Source organism: Neofelis nebulosa, chromosome 6 (assembly GCF_028018385.1).
Source record: "Neofelis nebulosa isolate mNeoNeb1 chromosome 6, mNeoNeb1.pri, whole genome shotgun sequence".
NCBI lineage: Eukaryota > Metazoa > Chordata > Mammalia > Carnivora > Felidae > Neofelis > Neofelis nebulosa.
Window position 1 is genome coordinate 78,743,128 of NC_080787.1, and position 22,751 is coordinate 78,765,878.

General features: G+C 38.0%; 1 protein-coding gene across 10 annotated transcripts in view; it reads right to left on the reverse strand.

Moving 5' to 3' along the window:
- Positions 1-22,751, reverse strand: part of SNAP91 (synaptosome associated protein 91) — a 148,226-nt gene that overhangs the window by 33,350 nt on the left and 92,125 nt on the right. For 5 of the 10 annotated variants that reach the window (XM_058734605.1, XM_058734601.1, XM_058734604.1 and 2 more), the window contains exons 14-21: positions 13,173-13,187; positions 12,859-13,026; positions 6,527-6,634; positions 5,629-5,889; positions 5,315-5,392; positions 5,064-5,135; positions 4,529-4,612; positions 3,130-3,213 (exon numbers count right to left, since the gene is read on the reverse strand). In XM_058734605.1, the coding sequence (XP_058590588.1) occupies positions 3,130-3,213; positions 4,529-4,612; positions 5,064-5,135; positions 5,315-5,392; positions 5,629-5,889; positions 6,527-6,634; positions 12,859-13,026; positions 13,173-13,187 (870 nt within the window). The remainder of the gene's footprint in view (positions 1-3,129; positions 3,214-4,528; positions 4,613-5,063; positions 5,136-5,314; positions 5,393-5,628; positions 5,890-6,526; positions 6,635-12,858; positions 13,027-13,172; positions 13,188-22,751) is intronic. The other 5 variants (XM_058734607.1, XM_058734606.1, XM_058734608.1 and 2 more) reach the window with 4 other exon arrangements.

Consider the following 22,751-nt stretch of genomic DNA (forward strand, 5'->3'; position numbering starts at 1 on the left):
CTAAATAAGCAAAACAGAAGTATGAAAAACCAGTCCAAATACTTAAGATCTAGAGAAATTAGAATTTAAAAATCTCTTATATCAGGATATAAGGTAAATGAATAGTTGCCTTCAGGTCAAGTAAATCAGACTCAGATATGTACAGATTAAATTATAAGAATTGTTTGTAGAACAAGCTAGACATTAAAACCCATTTATACCTACTTACACTAAAAATTCATTTATTTAAATAAAAAAAATAGAGAAAGGGAAAAATGTGCACAAAATATGTTTCCCATCACTGAAGAGGTCACAAGATGATGCACTGGAAAAAATGGGAAGTGTACAATCAGTAAAACCTATGTAAATGACACTGTCACTTTCATCACCAATTTTCTCCCTTTCTATCTCATTTTACTAAGATTTCACGATGGATGACACAATCGAGCAATTCAAGCTTGCTTCTGGTGAGTTCTAACTTGTACTTTGTGTGTACTTCCTTGTTGGACCTCCTTGTATACGAAGCTGTGTAGGCTCAGGTACCCGACGCTGCACTTGACAGTGGGTGACAAAACTATTCCTGCTTGTTCCACGTGTGTTTTAGACCCTATCTCACACCCAGGATCACATCTCTTGGCTCTGCCACTGACTTCTAACTTGGAACTGGAAGGGAACATTGTCTTTTAAAGACTTCTGAGAATTCTGCAAAAAGCTAGAACATTTGATTTCATATGCCATAACTTTAATTATAACGGCAAACCTTAATTATAACTGCAAAGCAAAAGGCTTATAATCAGTAATCTCCTTTTATTTATTTATTAACAGTATTTTTATGTTTATTTTTAAGAGAGAGACAGAGTGTGAGTGGGGGAGGGGGAGAGAGAGGCAGACACAGAATCTGAAGTAGGCTGAAGGCTCTGAGCTATCAGCACAGAGCCTGATGTAGGGCTTGAACCCACAAACTGCAAGATCATGGGCTGAGCTGAAGTTGGATGCCCAGCTGACTGAGCCACCCAGGTGTTCCAGTAATCTCCTTTTAAAATTGACAAGGTCATTTCGCCCAAATAACCATTGAAAACTATGCTATTTCTGTGGCCTATTAAAATAAAACCTATTGCTGAACTTTGAAAACCTGAATTAAGGTTATTGGTTTTGTAAGAGCTTAAAAGCTTCTGTGACCCATTTGAAGCTGCTATGAAGAACACCAGGCCAGGAGGAAACCCAGGTGAGCCGGTATTTTTTCCCCAGGTAACCAGCTGTGGTGTGTGTTAAGTGCACTGCCTCTTATCATATCTGCAGGTTCCAAAAGTGCACAGCAACATTACGGTGGAACCCTGGTTCTTCACCATTCACAAAATACCAGCTGGTGGTCACTAATATGAAGTGGATTCAGCAAACAAGAATGTCATATTTAACCAGGGTAGTCTGGAGAGGGTGGGAAAGACACAAAGAACTGCTACCACCCCTGGGACAGTTTGTTAAATAACCAGTCTGAAAGGCTGATGGAAGGGAAGCGTCAACAGCTAGGCTGTGATTATCCTTTCGGGCCTCTTGAGAAAAGATCTGACCTCCATGATCTCACCATCGTGGGATGGAGCCTCATGTTGGGCTCTGTGCTGACAGTGCAGAGCCTGCTTGGGATTCTCTCTCTCCCTCTCTCTGCCCCTCCCCTGCCTTTTCTCTCTCTGTCTCAAAATAAATAAATAAACATTTTAAAAAATTACCGAAAAATGACTTGACCTCATATCAAACTTCCTACAATTCTGAAAAGTGATGAGGATCCTTTAATGAAGTCATTACTCATTACTAACCCAAGAATGAATGTTCTATGCCTGCTACACCTGTACAGGATTGTTCATTACATGAAAAAATAAGACCTAGTCACTGTTTCAAGTGCAACATGACTAGCAGGAAATTTAAGCTGAGAGACTCTGAACGTGGCAACGTCCTTGTGCTGATGTGACCCACACACACATCAATCCCTTGCCAACCATATGACCAAAATGCATTCCTTGTGGTGACTGAGGAGGAACATTGGAAGCTGGATCTGAGTGTCTGAGGCCTCTATGATGCTACCGCTGCACTTTGTTATGTAACCTTCTAAGTGAAGTCAGAATGAGGTAAACCAGCAGTGTCTTTTGAGTTTGACTGATAACCTGAGCCTCAAACTTACTATTGTGGTCTTGCAAATGGCAAATGCTTTGCCTGTAAAAATAGCAATTTCTAGGTCTGGCTAACATGAAGCATACTTTTCCCTGCTTACAAGGAAGGCTGACAGTTAGCTTTTACTATCTTTGAGTCTTTGAAATCTTCCCTGCTATTCCATCTTTCCCATCCTGGCAATAAGCAATAATCCTAGACATCTTGTGTCAGTCTACGCCACACTATGGCCCTGTTGAACTGAGAGCTCTCCAGAAGTTTTCAGATTAAAAAACAAACAAACAAACAAACAAACAAACAGCTAGTTAAAAAAAGTGGCATAGGTAGCAACAGTTTCAACCCTGGTGGAAATCTGTAACACTTTATCCTGGAGTTACAGAATCAGTTGACAAACATAATGGTATCTTTCCACACAAATTTCTTAAAAAAAAAAAAAAAATGGGCACAGGCAATACAAGATAAAATTTGCTACATAAGCATATTACCTCTTTTGTAAACAAAAAGAAATGTGATGACTGAAAGTAAGGCATTTGGGGCACCTGGGTGGCTCAGTCAGTTGAGCGTCTGACTTCAGCTCAGGTCATGATCTCACTGTTTGTGAGTTTGAGCCCTGCCTCAGGCTCTATCTATGCTGACAGGTCGGAACCTGGAGCCTGCTTCGGATTTTGTCTCCCTCTCTCTGCCCCTCCCCCACTCACACTCTGTGTGTGTGTCTCTCTATCTCAAAAATAAAATTAACATTAAAGAAAGTAAGGCATTTAAGAGCATCCAAGGAGCCACAGGGGTGACTTGTATACAACTGTGATTTTAATATTGGTATTTATACAATCCTGGGAAATAACCTTCTATTATACAATGTCTTGTTTTTCAGTTTTATGTCTCAAAAGGGAAGGAATACATGCATGTTGAAGTTTACATATCTGTAACTTATAAAAATATATCAAAACTTAACTTCCACAAAATACCATTTTATTTTAATGAATTAATTACCAGCTAGTAGGTCTGCCGATGCTGATGAACTAGAAGCAGCCTGAGGTGCAGGTTGGGGTTCAGAAGCACTACTTCCAAATGCATCTACCCATTATCCATTGTGCAGCAAAAAAGTAAAAGAGTGTAAACAGTAAGTACAGTAAGTAAATTAAGTGTTTACCCGAGAAATGCATAGACATGATACTTTGTGTGGTGAGCCTGTCACCTTCAGATACATGAAATGACTGAGTCAACTGAATTATGTTCTGACCACGCTCTGAGTTTATTCTCTCAAAAAAGAGTCCGAGAATATTTCAGATTAATACCTCTTTGTAAGAGTAAGACAATTCTTCTTTTCCATTTAAAGAAAAGACCCTCTGGACTGAATCCTGTCATCTCTTAAAATAGGATCAAGGTTTTAAAAATTTTACCCAGAGGTAATACAATAGAACTTTCCCATTTAGAACTCCATTAAACTTAGAAAAAAAAAAAAAGAACAAACTTAATTTGAGCAGCAGCAGCAGCCCAACTTGTACTTTTATACCACAGTTCAGTGTTTATTTGCCACAAGTTTTGAGCTCCTGAATGTCAGAGACTGTGACACCATTGTACCCCTCAGGGCTCATACCATGATGCTTCGGCATTCAGTGGGGAAGGTACTCGGTGTGGTTTAACTTACTAAAAATGACATTTTAGCCTGTGGCACACACATTTGTGGACATTCATGAAGAAATCACTTCAAATCTGTACTTTTCCCTGAAATTTAATGCTAAAATAAGATTTTAAATCCATCATCCAACTGAGTAGCTTAAGAGTTAATTCAGTGCATCTCCCTGCCTTCAGATAATACACAAAGTAACGGAAGAATACATTTAAATCAGTGAAACATCTTCCGGTTCTCTGGCAGGATTTAAAACATTAAGCTCAACATAAATAAACCCTACAGAATAATGTATGGCTCTCCAGCTTATGTTTTCAGTTTGGACTGGTTTATTTGTTTTCAGTTCCAAATTATCTAGTTAATATTTACATTGCTTTTTTTTTTTTTTTAAGAACTTATAAATGTTGATTTAGCCAATAGATCAGGATCGCCAATGAAGAACAGTAGAAGGAAATTCCAACCAGCTGATTCTACATTAGGAGGAACAAAAAGTTAAAAACACAAAGACTTCAAATGAAGAAACGATCGGTTTCGTTAGGCCATGCGCTGGAAATTATGGTGAGCTGATGAGAATGAAGATGACGATGGCAAAGAAATGGAAAAGGTCTTAAGAACGTAAGCTTACACAGCTGAGAGACGGAAATAACTTCACGTAGTCAAAAGAAAAATTGATGGGATATAATGAAGCGGAAGATCTAAAAACTATTCTGAGAGGGGGGGAAAAGACTCTTCACGTGTTGAAGGAGGAGAGATACGCACCCCCAAAAAGGTCTATCACGCCCGAAGAGTCCACCTTTGCTGGAGAGGCAGTGGTTGCAGGAGACGGTGCTGCAAATGCATCCACTGCGGTGAAGCACACAACAGGGAAAAGGGCATGTCACCCAAGGGAAAATAAAACCACGAGCCTTGACAGGTGGCTTCTCAGGATTTCATGTTTAACAGCAGGCAGTAAGACTGCAGACCATTTTAACAGTTGAGAAGAAGCAAATGGATTTAAAAATACATACTTTGCAGAAGAAAATAACATTTGACTCCTGAAACTCAGAGATTTTAACATGGGCCGGGGGGGGGGGGCGGGGGGGGGTGGATAAAAGCTGTGTCTTTTCACCAGCATTAGATTTGAAATCAGTAACCTCATCAGTTGGTGATGAGCCAAAATGAGATTTATTTCTTTCAAGCGAATTCTGAGTTTAAAAGAACTCAAGACGAACCTGCGTGTTTTCGTATCCGCCTCTGCACACACATAACCCCCAGCAGACATCTCAGAAGGCTTGGCCTTGGCAAAAGCACTCACCGGATAAGAGGTCAGCAGTGAGAGAACTCTCAGGCACAGGAGAGGCCCCTTGTGGTGGAGAGGAGAAAGCATCTTCCAAAAGTGAAACAAACCAAAACCAAGCAGAGGTAAGTAGAAAGCTGAAATCAAAGTTAAATATCTAACAAATGCATTATCACAGGTGAGCACAGAGAGTTCAATCAAGAAAACATCTGGGAGAACTAATATATAAAAAAAAAAAAAAGGGAGGGGGGGTTGCTTGAGATGTTTACCTGTACCAAACAGGTCTATGCTAGGAGCAGCATCTGGCTTAGGCGCTGCAGCGACTTCAGGAGGAGACTCAAACAAATCTAAGACCAAGAACACACATGCCTTTACTCAACTCGACAAAGCAGTCCGACACAGCATCACATTTCCGATTCTGAGTGCGCACGTGGGACAATTCCGAAATAAGCAGCAAACGGTTTCTAGAAAAGCATGTAGTTTACACGGTAGTCATGCAGTAACAGTTGTGTGTGCAGGGTATCTCAAGTTATCAGAATTCAATCCACCAGGTGAAGAGAGTTCAACAACAACAAAGAATTACCACCAAAGATATCTAGAGCAGGAGGAGCGGCGGTGGTGGCGGCGGAGGTGGTGGCGGCGGAGGCGGCGGCGGTGGCGGAGGCGGTAGTGGCGGCAGCGGCAGCTGCGACAGCGGGAGCAGGAGAAGGAGCAGTGGCGGGAACCGGAGGGGCTGTGCTAGCTGTAGGGGTAACTACAGGAACACTGGTCTCAGGTGGCTTCATTGCAAAGAGGTCCAGCTCGGGCGCAGCCTCTGCGCTACCTTCGGACGGGGCAAAGGGGTCTTTTGGAAAGGAAAGTAGAGACACATACAGCATCGGTAAGGAGAGAGACAAGAGAGAGGCATCACAACTAGGGTGAAAGACACCTGACACAGATATTCACACACTAGCTAGGCACTGGGCTGCGTGGATTGCATTACTGGCACTACTAGCCTATTAGCAAGGGTCAGTGGTTTGGACGTTTCTCTAAAGAAAAAAAAAAAAAAACAACTTAGTGGGTAACACAGTTAAGAAACCCGAACACTTCAAAGTACTGTTAAGATTAGCCTCCAGTCTAGGATCAGAGATTTTTCTTCAAACCCTCAAACTGGGCAATTTGGTAGCTTTGAAAACTCATTAAAACATGCCTATATATTAGAACTCAGTGTTAGAAAGGAGTACAGTATAGCGTTGGAGGACAAAAACATTAAGAGAGCATACTTGCACTGACAAAAATTGTCAATCTTGAGAAATTGTCAATTTTGATTAAGTATGCACTTGATCGTCTTAATGTTTTAAGTGCCAGCACTATCTATTCCGTTGTGAATGATACTCGCTACTTGGAAGAGATTAAAGTTAGAAAAACATGGCCACATCTAACTATGGGAGTTTCACATGAGGACAGAGAAACAACAGACTTGCTCATGACTTTCAACCCACCATTTCCTGAACATGCATCGAGCGCTGCCGCTACGGGGGTTGGGGTAGCTGGTGCGGCGGCCCCTTCGGATGCTGCAGGGGCCTCCCCAGGAGAAGCTGCAAAGGCATCTTGGGTGCAGTTTTTAAAACAACAGAAATTAAAAGGAATAAAAAGAGAAGAAAATATAGTAAAAGAACCAAGTTAAATTGCGAAAAAGGCTCCCTTATACAACATGAATTTCTTAAAATGCATTTTTACGGCCCATGCGCTGCTGGCAGTCACAAAACAATGATTCTTTGCACTCCTTCATGTTAGTCACATGCAAAGGATACAGTGTTCATACTGCTGAGGCCTATTAGGATCCATCAGGCCACAGGATTCTCATTGTATAAGGGCTCTGAGAAGCATGTTTTATGTATCATTAGAAATTAATGGATGTGAAAATTAAAACACAAAATAACTTTATTATGTAATTTAGGATCTTGTTAATCTTTCATGTCTAGGTAATACTTATTCCCTATGTTACTAAGATGTCTCCGACTGGTGGTTTCTACCAAACATAGATGTTTTCCTTAATGCCCATAAAATTAAACATATGATGGAAATGTAAACAAATAATTCTAGTTAAAAAAATATTTTATGGTCTAGTACAGGAAAAATTACACTGTTAACATGAAAAGTTTACTAAGTACTCATAAAAGTTAAGTCTTTGTTATCCTTGAAAAGCATTTTCAGATACAAGCAAGGATTTAAGGAAATAGAAAACAAAACTAGGGGATGATACCATACTGCCTTTATTTCAACTTAAGTTTATTGCTGTTTTCAAATATTGTATTGCTCTCATTATTTGGAAAATGATCTAATTTCAACATACTAAAAACACGGTTTCATTTAAGACTACAAGCATATTACTATTTAGAGCAGAAAATTCATTAACAAACAGGTAGCCCCAATTTATAAATATATAAATGGCTGATGTGTACAAATGGCACCCAATGTATTTCTGCCAGTAAACCATGTTAGTTTGGTAAAAAACAAACACACAAAAAAACCCAGAGTTTTCAAAGAAATTCTATAATTTGAAAGTACAACAGAATGAGCCAACATAAATATGATTTGCTTAGAAGAAACTCCTTGAAAGTGGGGACCAACACCCATCTAGAATCGGCCACTTACCTGCTAGACTTCTCATCCTAAAATACTGCCTTCCACAATATCTACAAGTGTCCCCAAGAACACTGTTCCTCTGGCCATTAAAAAGAAATTGTCAGGTATGCTTGTGAACTACTACACAGTATCTTCCCTTTCTTGGAGATTTACATAGTCAAGGCACTTGATTCTGAGTTTAACGGAGCATGTTCCAAACTGATCTGAGTATGAAACAGACTTTCCTGTTTTCCTTTCCTGAGGCCCAGCATTAAGTGGAACAACAAACATGAAATTAGACACTTGGGTTAAAAGTGTCTTTATAAAAACACAAATATCCTCAGAAGACATAATGAGACAATCAGTTACTCATATCTTACAGGTTTATTTGGTTTGCTTACTTCCCTAAGCCACACAAGGGAATATGTTTTCTGAGCAGAGGTCAGTCAGGGGAGAGGCCAAATAATACTGGAGTGTGGATAGGCCAGTCTTGCTTCCCCAGAAGCCATGCTAAGGGTGCTGTGATAGAGAGGGCTTAGAGCAATACCTGAAGAGCTGGGGCAGAACACAAGAAAGTATAGGAGGAAGTAGGCAGGGCTGAGAGTATTTTGCCATGGGTCAGGTCAGTTTTTCTTTTTATTTCTATAAATAGAAGTGAGGATAATAATACTAGAACTAGTAGAAACAGTGATAGCTGTCCCTAGTGAGTGTTCATGTGCCAGTCACTGTGTAAATGTTTTATGACATTATTAAATTTAATTCCTGTAACTATCTCATGATGTAGATTCTATTATCTTTACTCTGTAGATAAGAGAATGGAAGCTTGGAAAGTCTGAGTGACTTGACCAAGGTCACACAGCAGGCAAATGGTAGAGTCAGCATCTGGCTATAAAATGACAGAGGCTTTGTGTTAACCACTATGCCACACTGTTATGAACCATGACACATTCTACTATTTCGTGTTTGTCCGATGGAATAAACACCAGTTATGTCAGTGTTGGGGACGGGGGTCAAATAAATATCTACAGGCTTCCCTCTGCAGTTACCACTTACATGTAAGCAGGTGAAACACATATTTGTAACCATGTCCTCAAAAGAGGTTTTTTCTCCCTGCCAGCAAGATGTGTATCTCTTTTAAATGCTTCCCCTGTTACTGAAAATTAAAGATTATAAACTCATTTATTCTCATCAGAGGTTTTCTTAAAGATAGGAGCCCAGCTGCCCCAGGTCCCATTGGCTGTCTTCCCAGGCCAGAAGGCAGAGATGTGCACGAGTAAGACTGCAGCCCCAGCCACTGCCTGAATAACACCAGCCCCAGCCCGACTGTAGCCAGGAAGGAGACCATGAATGAGAACTGTCCAGCAGAGCTCAGTTGGCCCTCAAGCTGTGAGAGGTAATAGAATTTTTTGTTGTTGTTGTAAACAAATTAAACTTGTTTTACTACCTAGTTTTCTTTCATTATCAAAGGCAGTATTAACCTTCCAGTTTTGAAAACTCAAGCTCTTTCTAATCAAGTTCTCTTTCCCTTGTTACCCATTTGCAGTTCATTTTTACATACTGGCTATTTTCAACCCGTGCTATTTCCTGGAAATGCATGTTCCTGCTGTTCTATAATTATGGACCCAGTCCAGGCCTTCCCCAGCAAAACAGTCTCCCAGCCACTGCTACGGACCAGTCTTTTTTTTCCCTCTAGCAATCTAGGAAGAATTTTCTCTCCAACTTTTTATCATGTGACTACCTTTCTAAAAATTTCGTATAGCTATCATTTTCCCAGCTTGAATTCTCTCCATCTTCTCCAGTCCCATGAGCCATCTTTAAATCACTTACTTGGACAGGGGTTTTAATCACTGTCAACAACCTGAAAGTCACCATTCCAGTCTTCCCCAAAGGTCCCAGGTTATGACTCTTACACAAAATCTAGATTCAAGTGCTTATATTTAAGTACTTAGTACTTAGTTTGTTAACCAACTTGCACAAATGAGAGCAGGCTTGTGAGGGAAGTTCTCTGGTTTTCCAGCCACTTGGTTTCATGCTCACAGACTACATGCTCCTGAAAGCTTGCTCCCAAACTGACACAGGTGACTGAAAGTGTACCCTGGTGAATGTGTAGAGGAATTAGTATCAATTAGCATTTGAGTGCTCAGGAAAAAAAAAACCCTGTGTTGTCACAAACAATATGCTGCTGTTGGCAAAGTATCCATAAGTGAAAAATAGAATATTTTAGAAAAGTCTGTCTTTTATTTTTATCAACATCTGTAAATTTTACTAATTTTTAAAAGTACAATACTATCTTGTATGATCACAGAAAGCATTTTTTCCCCCTTAAAAGTTCACTTTAAAAAATAAAGTGTGGGGCGCTTGGTGGCTCAGTCGGTTAAGTGTCTGACTTCAGTTCAGGTCATGATCTCACAGTGAGTTCGAGTCCTGCGTGAGGCTCCGTGTTGACAGCTCAGAGCCTGGAGCCTGTTTCAGATTCTGTGTCTCCCTCTCTCTCTGCCTCTGCCCCACTCACACTCTGTTTCTGTCTCTCAAAGATGAATAAATGTTAAAAAATTAAAAAAAAAAAATAAAGTGTTTAGTAAATATAATTTTCTGAAAATGTTTTTAATGACTTACATTGAAATAACTAAAATGTTATGTGGGGTATCAATGTGAATATTTTAAAATATCAGACATTTTCCGTTTTTCAAATTTATTATGAGTGCATAGAAATATCAATGTTTTAATATTTAATATTCATGAAATTAAACAATTAACTACTTCCCAGAAATAAATCTCTTTAACTTATTTTTAAAGACATCTACTTAATACTGGGGCGCCTGGGTGGCTCAGTTGGTTGAGTGCCCGACTTTGTCTCGGGTCGTGATCTCCCAGTTCGTGAGTTCGAGCCCCATGTCAGACTCTGTGCTGACAAGCTCGGAGCCTGGAGCCTGCTTCAGATTCTATGTCTCCCTCTCTCCCTGCCTCTAACCCACTCACATTCTGTCTCTGTCTCTCTCCAAAATAAATAAACATTAAAAAATTAAAAAAAAAAAAGACATCTACTTAATACTGCTGTATGAGCTAGATAAAACCTCAAAAGTGCATGTTTTAAAATCATGTAAACAAAATATCTGGTGCCCTTACTGTATTTAAGAGTTCTACCACTTGCCCATTTTAGTGACACAAAGTAAGAAAAAAAATGGCCACACAACATGGCCCATCTCTAGATGATCCGTTATAAATCAATAAAGAACATGAAAGAAATTAGGGAATATCACTGAAAACTGTGCAACCGTGACACCTGTAGACTCCTGGCCATAAAGGTAGAGATTTTACAGCTAAGAGGTCAGGAGATAGTTTATGGAGCTATCCAGATCAGTAAAAATAATTATGATGAGATTTACAGATGTACTCACTTTACCTACAGCCAGATGACTAGAAAGGATATTGGGAAAATCACAAGGAGAGCCCCATTCTTTGGGATTAAGTTACATGACTTTCTGCAGTATTAGTCTTTTAAATTGGTATTTCAGGATAGAAAGAACCATGAAAATATTTACAAATATACAGGTTTTTCTGATTGATGAATGTAGAAAAATCAGCCATAAATGATCAACACAAACAGCATAATGGCACAAAGACTATTTCAAGGAACTATATCAGGCTTTACTATTCTAGAGAGCCACGGAGGAAGCAAGATGGAATTGACTGTTTTCTTAAAGGCACTTAAGTTTCTTACAATTGGATTGAAAAATAAAAATCTAAACAGCTAAAGGTGCAGAAATATTTAAGCACAAAATAGTTATCTGCCCTGTTCATATGTTCCTTGAAGTGTTTCTGAAAAGATAAGCGTACGAGAAACCACCCATACCCAATACTAATAATGGGGAGGGGGGAAGGGGGTGTGTGAAGAAGTTCATTTTACAAATTTAAGCTGAAAATTTAATTTTTGGTCTCAAAGTTATAGAGGAATAACTGAAAAACTAACTTTCACTAGTGGTTGACTACTTTCAATAAAATATGCAAGAGCCTGCAAACCCCCTTCCCCCACTTTAAAAAAAGGTTTCTCCTGCAACAGGAATGGCTGCGCTGCAAGCAGCGGCAACTTCATTGTGTGAAACAATGGCAACGGTGCTGTGTCCACCGGAGCGCTCCTGTCCGAGACAGTGCTGGCAAGCCTCAGAGACTGGGGCACGGCGGGTGGCACAGCGGGACGGACCAGTAAGTGTATGTTCCCAGGGGAATGTATTAACTCCATGAGAGCCTGCCAAATCTGTCCCGCTGTCCCCATCACTTGCTTCCTCCAATTTCTTTACCATATTCTCAAAATGCCCCGGGAAAGTTATACGGTAACAAAGAAACACAAAACTATGATGAATATAACACTATTCGATGCATGTATTTGATATGAGCACTTCTCCAGGTGTGGACATTAGCACCGCTCAGATGGGAATATGTAAACACACTGGCTTCGGTCGGTTCATAAGGTCCAGGCATGTTATACCGCCAGAGTCTAGGATACCTGACGCAAGTTCACAGCTGTGAGTCAACTCTGTCAGAATTTACATTTGAACATAAAGTGTATTTTCAGATGATCATTTCAAAGTCTAACCTAAACCTGTTTTCAATCAGCATGTGAGCGTTGTATCAAATGATCTCTCAAAGTTCCAAGGCCAAAGATGATCCAACTCTTTGCTTGTACAGAACAAGCTTACAGTTACAAAATGGGCGTATCCCCAAACTTTCTTCAGAGACCTCCAAATCTGAACTACTCTTGGATGACTTTTTTTCCAAATCTTAAAAAATAACTTAAGCCAGAACTTCCCCTTCCATATTCTGCAAATATGATTCGTTCAGCTAGTTTGAAGGTGGTGAAGAAGCCAAACCTAAATGTGATAGAGTGGCCTGGCACCACTCTCACATAGATGCTGCAGGGCAGGGACATACATGGGACAAGGGTTCTAACAGCAACTTAAATCCCGACGTTTAAAAACTGGAAACATCACACGGGCCTAAAGCATTGCAATCTTTGCTCTAAAGCTACTAAAATTAAGTGGAGATGAAATTGATAAAGTTAGTGTTGATAAATATATATGAAGAAACATCTAAAAAGTAAACACTCTGACATGTTGTCCTATCACGTGAACATTTTTAAGCACCTCAACTCTAAGGCAACTCCCAAACCTGGAAGGAAAAGGACAAAACAGTGATGTGACTGACTAACCTCCAAAGAGGTCCACATCAGCAGTGACAGCGGTGACAGTTGTAGTAGTTGAGGCAGAGGCTGAAGCAGTTGCAATTTCAGCGGTTGTGGTAGGAGGGGCAGGCTCTGGTGCAAATGGGTCTGAAATTTGTGCTTCAGAGGGAACAGAGGAAATTGCAGCCAGAGAATCTGTGTTGTACCACAGACAAAGAACAAACAGGAGGGAAGAGGAAAGGACAAAAGATGTACCAGGCTCCAAATCATCAAATTAAGGACAGTGATGAAGAGACAGAAGTCTCTTTTAAAACAGAAGTTTAAAATAAAGCTTTACTCACCCTCTCCCAAAAGGTCTATCGATGTCCATTATGTGTCAGCGTATGAAGAAATAAGAGAGAGCTGAAACACGCAAGCACACCAACGTCCGAGCAGGGCGAGGTACTAACTGAAGATGTTTTAGCTTTATGCACCTTTCTGAACCATTTGTAATTAAAAACTAATGTATTATCTGTTATTATCATGGAATGTTTGAGCAGGAAGGGACCGTAGGGATCCTCTAGACCATGCTTTCGATTTTATAGGTGGGAACACAGAGAGCAAGGTCAAGACACTTACCTGAAGTCAGCACTAAACAACTTTGACAAACTCAATTTATTGTCAGATTTATCATTTCATCTGCTTTGACTGATTTACTATAGGATAAATATCAATTCTGAAGAAACTGTAGTTGATCAAACTTTATTAATCCTCTGTATCTGATGTGTCACTTCAGTCCAGAATACCACAGAATAAAGAGAGACTTTATGATAGCTATAGTCTGACTGAAGAACATACCACACATAGTCAAAGAACTGAATGCAAGCTTAGGAGTTAGGGGAAAAAAAAACCTCAAACTACATGATTTTTTTCTTCATAAGTTTCACACTCTCAGAGGTTTTTCAATTCAATATATAATCTTTCCATTTATAGACATTATGTGACAACATATAAGAATTATTATTTAAAACAGATTTTTTTTGAGAGAGAGAGTGTGTTTATACATGTGAGTGGGAGAGGGGCAGGGAGAGAGAGAATCCCAAGAAGGCTCCACAGACATCAGTGTAGAGCCTGACACAGGGCTCGATCTCTCAAGATGAGATCATGAACTTAGTGGAAATCAAGAGTCAGACACTAACCAACCGAGCCACAAAGGCACCCCGAGAATTATTTTTAAGATGAATGTGACAGATTGTGTAGCATTAACACTTTTCAGCCCTTCTGAGGTCTGTACTCCCTTCAGAGGTACATACTTTCTTAGTGTTCAATAGTGAGATTACAGTTGGGATCCAAATAAAAAGCCCGGGAGGGGTAATTCTTAACTATACTATGACTTTAGGTTAAACATTTAGTGTCCAATGGTATGCGCATACTCCCAGTCATGTGATAAGCCTCAGGGCTCATATTTGAGTTCATGAATGTTACTGGAAATTTATTTTAATCATGAAGACATTTTATCAGAAGTCATTAGTGACCTATTTTTTTAAGAGGCTTAAAAACATTATGAGAACTCAATAAGCTAAAAGTTCTAGAAGACATTTTAAAAAACTGAGAAACATAAATTTGACATTAAAAATTATCACATTCATTTGGGGTGCCTGGGTGGCTTAGTCGGTTAAGTGTCCGACTTCAGGTCAGGTCATGATCTCATGGCCCATGGGTTCAAGCCCCATGTCAGGCTCTGTGCTGACAGCTCAGAGCCTGGAGCCTGTTTCAGATTCTGTGTCTCCTTCCCTCGCTGCCCCTCCCCCACTTCTGCTCTGTCTCTTTCTCTCAAAAAATAAACATTAAAATTTTTTTTTCAAAAAAAAATGATCATACTCATTTAACTATGCAATTTCAAACCCAATAAATATTAGATAAAGCACTCTACAGATACACTAAGGTAATCAAGGCTCTACCTAACCAAATCTTATACATTTCATTACATTAGAAAATGATAACATACAGGGTACATCCCATTAGAAACAGTTTTTTAATTTTAGAATGTATGCATAATGAACACCAAGCAAAGAGGAGCTATACTGATTTGGGACTGTTAGGTGATCAGGTCCCAAATCCTGAGAAAAAGAAGGTCCTTCCAATAATTCCTTAAACCAGCAGAATCAGGCCCAATACAACTGTTACTCAATAGTCATACACCCTAAAATTTTAATTGGAAACCAAAGTGGGTCATCAGAAGCCAGAAAGACTTGGTTCTCTATTCTCCTGGCATTGGTGGGACTCTCTCTAGCCTTGTTTTATCAATGGCTATTTCAAGATGCAATCTGACTTAGAAGGGCTAAGAGCCATGTGATGTTAAGTTTCCAGACCTGCGATTGTCTATGACAGGGAATGGGCAATTTATTTTGTACATTTGGTAAGTGATAAAGGAGAAGACTATCTATGTGTACTAGAAGGAGAGAAATAGAAATATTTTTTAAAAGTATGAAAGATTAAGGAGGACCTGAGCAGCTCAGTCGGTTAAACGTCCGACTCTTGATTTCAGCTCAAGTCACAATCTCACAGTTTGTGGGTTCGAGTCCCTGTGTTGTGCTCCTTGCTGGTGGGTACAGAGCCTGCTTGGGATTCTCTCCTTCCTCTCTCTCTGCCCCCTCCCCTGTTTGTGTGCATGCGCTCTCATTCTCTCTCTCTCTTTCTCTCTCTCTCTCTCAAAAAAAAAAACCCCAAAAAACAAAAACAACCTTAAAAAAATTATAAAAGATTAAAACACTAGTTCCTTGCTTGTGACTACTGTTTTTTTCAGATGGAGGGCTATAAGACTGCTTGCAATATGATTAAAGATAGAGAGTAAAATTTCCTAGGAAAATTTATGATGATTAAACATACTGGGGCATTACTGATGCTGAAAACTTTTGCCACAGGTTTTAGTCTCTAAAATCTGAATTTTCTGGAGGAAATATAATTTATGTTACTTATTTATTGCTTTATGCAAAATTTTCCCTACTATAAAAGAAAGCCCTACTTTAGGATGATGGGAATAGTTATTATTCTCAAAGCTACCACTTTTTATAAAGGATTAAACTATACAAACCCTTGCCCCAAAACCCACAGCAGCAGAGTTCAATTCACTGCAAGTACTACATAATCAGACATATTTTTTTGAACTAAGGAAATTACTAGAAAATATTCACTGTAATTGAGGAAACAGAACTATAACCGAATTAACAAGGAAATCTGTATTTTGCAGTGATATGCAGCTAAACTTCTTAGGTTACTGTAAAAGATTAAATGTATTAATATATTTAAAGTGCTCACCCATGCCTGGAGTGTATCAAATGCTTGTTAATGATAACAATAGCAATAGCTAATATTTAAGTCAAATTATAATTTTCATTACAGAAATATGAATTTCAAAGCTTCTATAAATCTTTCTGTGTTTCCTAAACAGCCCATAGATATGCCCCTCAGATTTAATTAGCAAGTAAATGGTAATATAGGTCACCAAAATTGCTTATACTATGGCTAATATTCCCCATGAAAACTATTAAAGTCATATTACTGCATAATAATGATGAGCCTTCAAATGCACGTTGGTAATTAATTTCTATTAGGTTTCTTAATTCTAATAAAACCCTAGCAGTAATTCTGTATTTCTCAAAAAGTTAGAAATTTCACTTCAAACATTTATAATAAGTAATGATCTGTTTCCCACTTCTAAGACACACAGAAATACAACATACATACTCACTTGTTTGTGCTGAGAGATGAATTTATTATGAAGAGAAAAACACTCTCCTTATTACGGGGCCAGAGGCAGGGATTACAAAAAGCTCTATCTTCTTTCAGTCAAAAATGCTCACTATCGGTCAACAGAGGCAAATCTTGTATGCATTATTTAACTTAGGTTTACTAAAATATGAATTTGCTAAAATTTGGTTGTCTCTTACACCAATAGAAAAAAATACCCTCATTACAAGATATCCCTTAAAATGCCAATATTTATCAGTATGTATAACCTCCAAGAGAAATTCTTAAACATCTGAAGTGGCCATGGATGCTGGAAAGTGAATCCTCTTACTAGCATTATGGGCAGATAAAAATATCCAAATAGGTCTAAAAGAGTTTTAGAGTTTGTATTTTACTGTCTGGTTATACAAAATTAAAATGTGCTTTAATAATAGAAGTGACCTGATTTCATCGAACAAGACTGAGAAAGTGATTTTATTTATTTATTTTTGCTTAGTCAAATGAGCCAAAATATATTTGTTACAATTTAGCATCATGTTCTACTACCCTGGCATATCTATAGGATAAATGCAAACTGAACATGACTAATATTACTCCATTTCATATTATGCAAGTTTACTTCAGTGTCTTAAGACTTATTATTTTTACTATTTTGCTTGGGAATTAGAGAATTTATTAGTATTTTTCTCTCTAGCTGGTTTTTCTACTGCTATGAAATACTGTAGTCATAGACATTTTCTTGAGACAGAAGACTAATGATGTCTAATTATCAAAAAGTGACCATCAGGTCCTGAGCCAAGGTTCTATTAGCCTGGAGGGTGCTTTGTACTATATAAAAAGTGTTCCGTCTGCGCCAGCAGATAAGGAAAAGAAAAGCACCCCTTTTTCAAGGATGAAAAGGGTCACAGCTTGAATAGCAGACAGTGGGCTGGATTTTAGCCCCTCTCATTCTGCCTTGAGCAAGGCACAAACTGCATGTCCCTCCTGAACAGCCTCCTAACTAAAATCACACAATTCTGCTTTCTTCTTTATCCATTGCTATCTTAATGCTTTGGTCCTCAATGATCACTTATTTCGAACAAGTAAAGGCTGAAATGTAGTCTCATAAAATTGGTTATTATAACCTATTCTTTACAGTATTGTGTGCCTTAGCAAAAAGTGCTTGAAGATGGAAATGAATAAAACTGTTTCAATGCAAGTTTAAAAGATCTCATCTAGCTTTTACTTTTTACTTGGCATTCTTTTGGTGCAAAATTTAAGAAAAAGAAAAGGAAAAAGAAAGAAAGAAAGAAAAGAAAGAAAGAAAGAAAGAAAGAGAAAGAGAAAAGGAGAATTTCTCTTCAATTTCATGCCAAAGAATAAGGTAAAAGGAGATGGTTTAAGTTTTCACTGGTTATTCATTAAAGTTCTAACTCAGTCACTAAATAAATGTTTGAGAAGTTCTGAAAATTAACAGTGTGAATACATACTGATTTAAATAGTTGACAGAATTAAAGAGTTATTATATTCATATAAAACTGAAAAATTTTCGTATAACCCCACAAATTATAATTAACACTAAGTTTTAAATTATAAAAATTCTCTAAAAGCCATTTACAAGAATTTATGACATAAAAAGTCTGATTTAAGGATATGGATTTGGAGCATTCTTAAATGAACCAGAAAACACAATTAATTGTATAAGATACTGTGGTAATGAAAATTAGTAAATTGAAATAATCAAAAATTTCTGAAACTTGAAGCTCAGAATGAAAACATGAGAACCAGAAGAATGCCCTTATAAAATCTCAGCAAGAATATTTTCCTTTTACCAACTGAAATTTAACAAAGTTAAGTGAAGTTGAAAGAGCAATTTTATTTAAAAAAATTGATAGCTGTAGGCTTAAGAGTTGAACATTTCAAGGGCACCTGGGTGGCTCAGTCGGTTAAATGTCCGACTTTGGCTCAGGTCATGATCTCACAGTTCATGGGTTTGAGCCCTGCATCAGGTTCTGTGATGACAGCCTGGAGCCTACTTCAGATTCTATCTCCCTCTCTTTCTGCCCCTTCCCCGTTCATTCTCGTTCTCTCTCTCTCTCTCTCTCTCTCTCTCTCCCTCCCTCCCTCCTTCTAAGAAATAAACATTAAAAAAAAAAAAAAAGAGTTGAACATTTCAACACAGGAGGTTTAAATGTTTTCAGTGGGAAAACACCAATATTTAAAATGCTCATATTTATAATTAGCAATTTTATTGCAGGACTGGTTATCTGTTGTTTATTCTGTTGCCAAAACAACTTGGAAATACAATCCAGAGATTATAGCATTACTCTGATGTCATACTGACACATTGTTTAGCAAGCTCACCCAAGGATTATTTAATTATCTTGGGGAAGGTAACTTCATTTGGCTTTGAATTTAAATGTTAATTAAGGATTCTGACTCTAAAATGATATATTAAAAGTTACAGATCTTGTTGATAAGTGATTTTTATATTCTGTCTTGGAGAAGAAGATAACCTCAAGATATGATCTTTTATTGACCTACTGGGCATTAACTAATTTTGTATCTAACCTAACATTTTTTCTTTTTTTTTTTTTTAATTTTTTTTTAATGTTTATTTTTGAGACAGAGAGAGACAGAGCATGAACGGGGGAGGGTCAGAGAGAGAGGGAGACACAGAATCCGAAACAGGCTCCAGGCTCTGAGCAGTCAGCACAGAGCCCAACGCGGGGCTCGAACTCACATACCGCAAGATCGTGACCTGAGCCGAAGTCGGACGCTTAAACGACTGAGCCACCCAGGCGCCCCTAACATTTCTTTTCAAATCCCAATAAATACCAAGTTCCTTGAAATGTCCTCTGAACTGTATTTATCATTTTACTGGTTTCCTCATCAGCTAGTTAATGTCTCACTTGTGCTGTTTCTTCCACCCTCCCACTCTAGCTTTATTGAGGTATATAGTTAAGATGTACAATGTGATGAGTTGATATATTTCGTGAAATGATTACTACAATCGACATAACACATCCATGACCCCACATAACTGCTAGTTACTACCTTTATTTTTGTGGTCAGAATATTTAAGATTTACTCTCTTATCAAATTTCAAGTATATAACAGTATTATTAACTATGGTCACCAGCTACACATTAGATCTCCAGAACTTACTCATCTTACGATGGACCATTTGTACCCTCTGATTAATGTCTCCCCATTTTGTGCCTTACTCTCCACCCCCTGCCAACCATCATTCTAGTTTCTCCTTCTGAGAATTTGACTGTTTTAGATTTCACATAATGAGTGAGATCATACATATTTGTCTCTCCGTGTCTGGCTTATTCACTTAGCATAATGTCTTCCATGTTTATCCATGTGTTTGCAAATTGGAAGATTTCCTTCTCTTTTAGGGCGGAATAATATTCCACTGAATGAATGAATATATATATATATATATATGAATGAATGTATATATATGAATGAATGTATATATATGAATGAATATATATATGAATGAATATATATATGAATGAATGAATATATATATATAGTTACATTTATTCATATATAAAACACATTTTCCTTCTCTATTTGTCCACTGACAGACATTTAGGTTATTTCTATATTTTGGCTATTCTGTATATTGCTGCAATGAATATGGGAGTGCAGATGACCTCTCTGATATGTGTGTGCGTGCGTGTGTGTGTGTGTGTGTGTGTGTGTGTGTGTATGCATCCAGAAGTGAAATTAGTAAATCATGTGGTAGTCTTATTTTTTAAATTTTTTGACGAAGCTCTCTGTTTTCCATAACAGCTATACCAATTTGCACTCCCAAAGTGTATAGGGTCCCCTTTTTTCCATATCCTCATCAGTACTTGTTATCTCTTTTTGGTATAGCCATTCCAACAGGTGTGAGCTGATATAATATTGTGCTTTTGATTTGCATTTTCCTGATGATTAGTGATAATGAACACCTTTCCATATATCTATTGGTCATCTATATGCTTTCTTTGGAAAAATGTCTATTCAGGACCTTTCCCCATTTTTAAATCAAGTTATTTGTTTTTTTGCGATTGAATTGAGTCCTTACATATTTTGGATATTAACTCCTTATTAGATACATGGTTTGCAAATATTTTCTCCCATTCTGGAAGTTGCATTTTCATTTTACTGATTGTTTCTTTTGCTGTGCAGAAGTGTTCTAGTTTGACACAGTCCTACTTATGTTTGCTTTTGTTGCCTACGTTTTGGTGTCATATGCAAAAAAAAAAATAATTGCTAAGACCAATGTTGAAAAGATTTTTCTGTTTTCCTGTGGGGTTTTTTATGGTTTCAGGTCTTATATTTAAGTTGTTAATGCATTTGCGTTAATTTTTATGTATGGTATAAAATAAAGTTCCAATTTTATTCCTTTGCATGTGGATATTCAGTTTTCCCAACACCAGTTATTAGAGACTATCCTTTCCCTGTTGTGTATTCCTGGTAATTGACTGTATGTGTGTGAATTTACTTCTGGGATCTCTGTTCTGTTGGTGAAGGGGTTTGCTTTTATAACAGTAACACACTATTTTGATTACTATAGCTTTGCACTATAGTTTGAAATCAGGAAGTTGGATGCATTCAGTTTTGTTCTTTTTCAACACTGCTGTGGCTGCTTGGGGTCTTTTGTGGTCTGTACAAATAACAGGATTATTTTATATTTATGGGAAAATGCCATTGCAGTTTTTCTAGGGATTGTACTAAATCTATAGATCACTGTAAGTAATATGGATATTTTTGCATCAAAAACCATAAGATACTTAGGAATAAATCTAACCAAAGAGGTAAAAGATCTGTACTCTGAAAACTATAGAACACTTGTGAAAGATATTGAGGAAGGCACAAAGAAATGGAAAAACATTCTGTGCTCATGGATTGGAAGAGCAAATATTGTTAAAATGTCTATACTACTCAAAGATTCTTTTTTTTTTTTAAATTTTTTTTTAACGTTTATTTATTTTTGAGACAGAGAGAGACAGAGCATGAACGGGGGAGGGTCAGAGAGAGGGAGACATAGAATCCGAAACAGGCTCCAGGCTCTGAGCTGTCAGCACAGAGCCCGACGCGGGGCTCGAACTCACGGACCGCGAGATCATGACCCGAGCCGAAGTCGGACGCTTAACCGACCGAGCCACCCAGGCGCCCCTCAAAGAAATCTACACATTCAATGCAATCCCTACCAAAATAACATGAGCATTTTTCAAAGATCTAGAACAAACAATTCTAAAGTTTGTATGGAACCAGAAAAGACCCCAAATAGCCAAAGTAATGTTGAAAAATAAAAGCAAAGTGAGAGGCATCACAATTCTGGACTTCAAGCTGTATTACAAAGGTGTAATCACCAAGACAGTATGGAACTGGCACAAAAACAGGCACACAGAGCAATGGAACAGAATAGAGAACCCAGAAATGCACTCACAGCTGTATGGTCAACTAATCTTTGACAAAGCAGGAAAGAATATGCAATGGAAAAAAGACGAAAGCAAAAATGAGCTATTGGGACATCATCAAGATAAAAACCTTCTACATAGTGAAGGAAACAATCAACAAAACTAAAAGGCAACCTACAGAATAGGAGAAGATATTTACAAATAACATATCTGATAAAGGGTTAGTGTCCAAAATCTATAAAGAACTTATCAAACTCAACACCCAAAAATAAATAACCTAGTTCAGAAGACATGAACAGACATTTCTACAAAGAAGACATACAAATGCCTAACACACATGAAAAAATCCTCAACATAAGTCATTATCAGGGAAATTCAAATCAAAACCACAATGAGATACCGCCTCACACCTGTCAGAATTAGCCAGGATATTGGTGAGGATGTGGAGAAAGGGGAACCCTCTTACACTGTTGGTGGGAATGCAGCCACTCTAGAAAACATTATGGAGGTTCCTCAAAAAGTTAAAAATAGCACTACCCTATGACCCAGCAATTGCCTGTTGTGTATTCCTGGTAATTGACTATATGTGTGTGAATTTACCTAAAGGATACAAAAATACTGATTCAAAGGGGCACATACACCCCAATGTTTATAGCAGCATTATCAACGATAACCAAATTATGGAAAGAGCCCAAATGTCCATTGACTGATGAGTGGATAAAGATGTGTGTGTGTGTGTGTGTGTGTGTGTGTGTGTGTGTAAAATGGAATATTACTCAGCCTTCA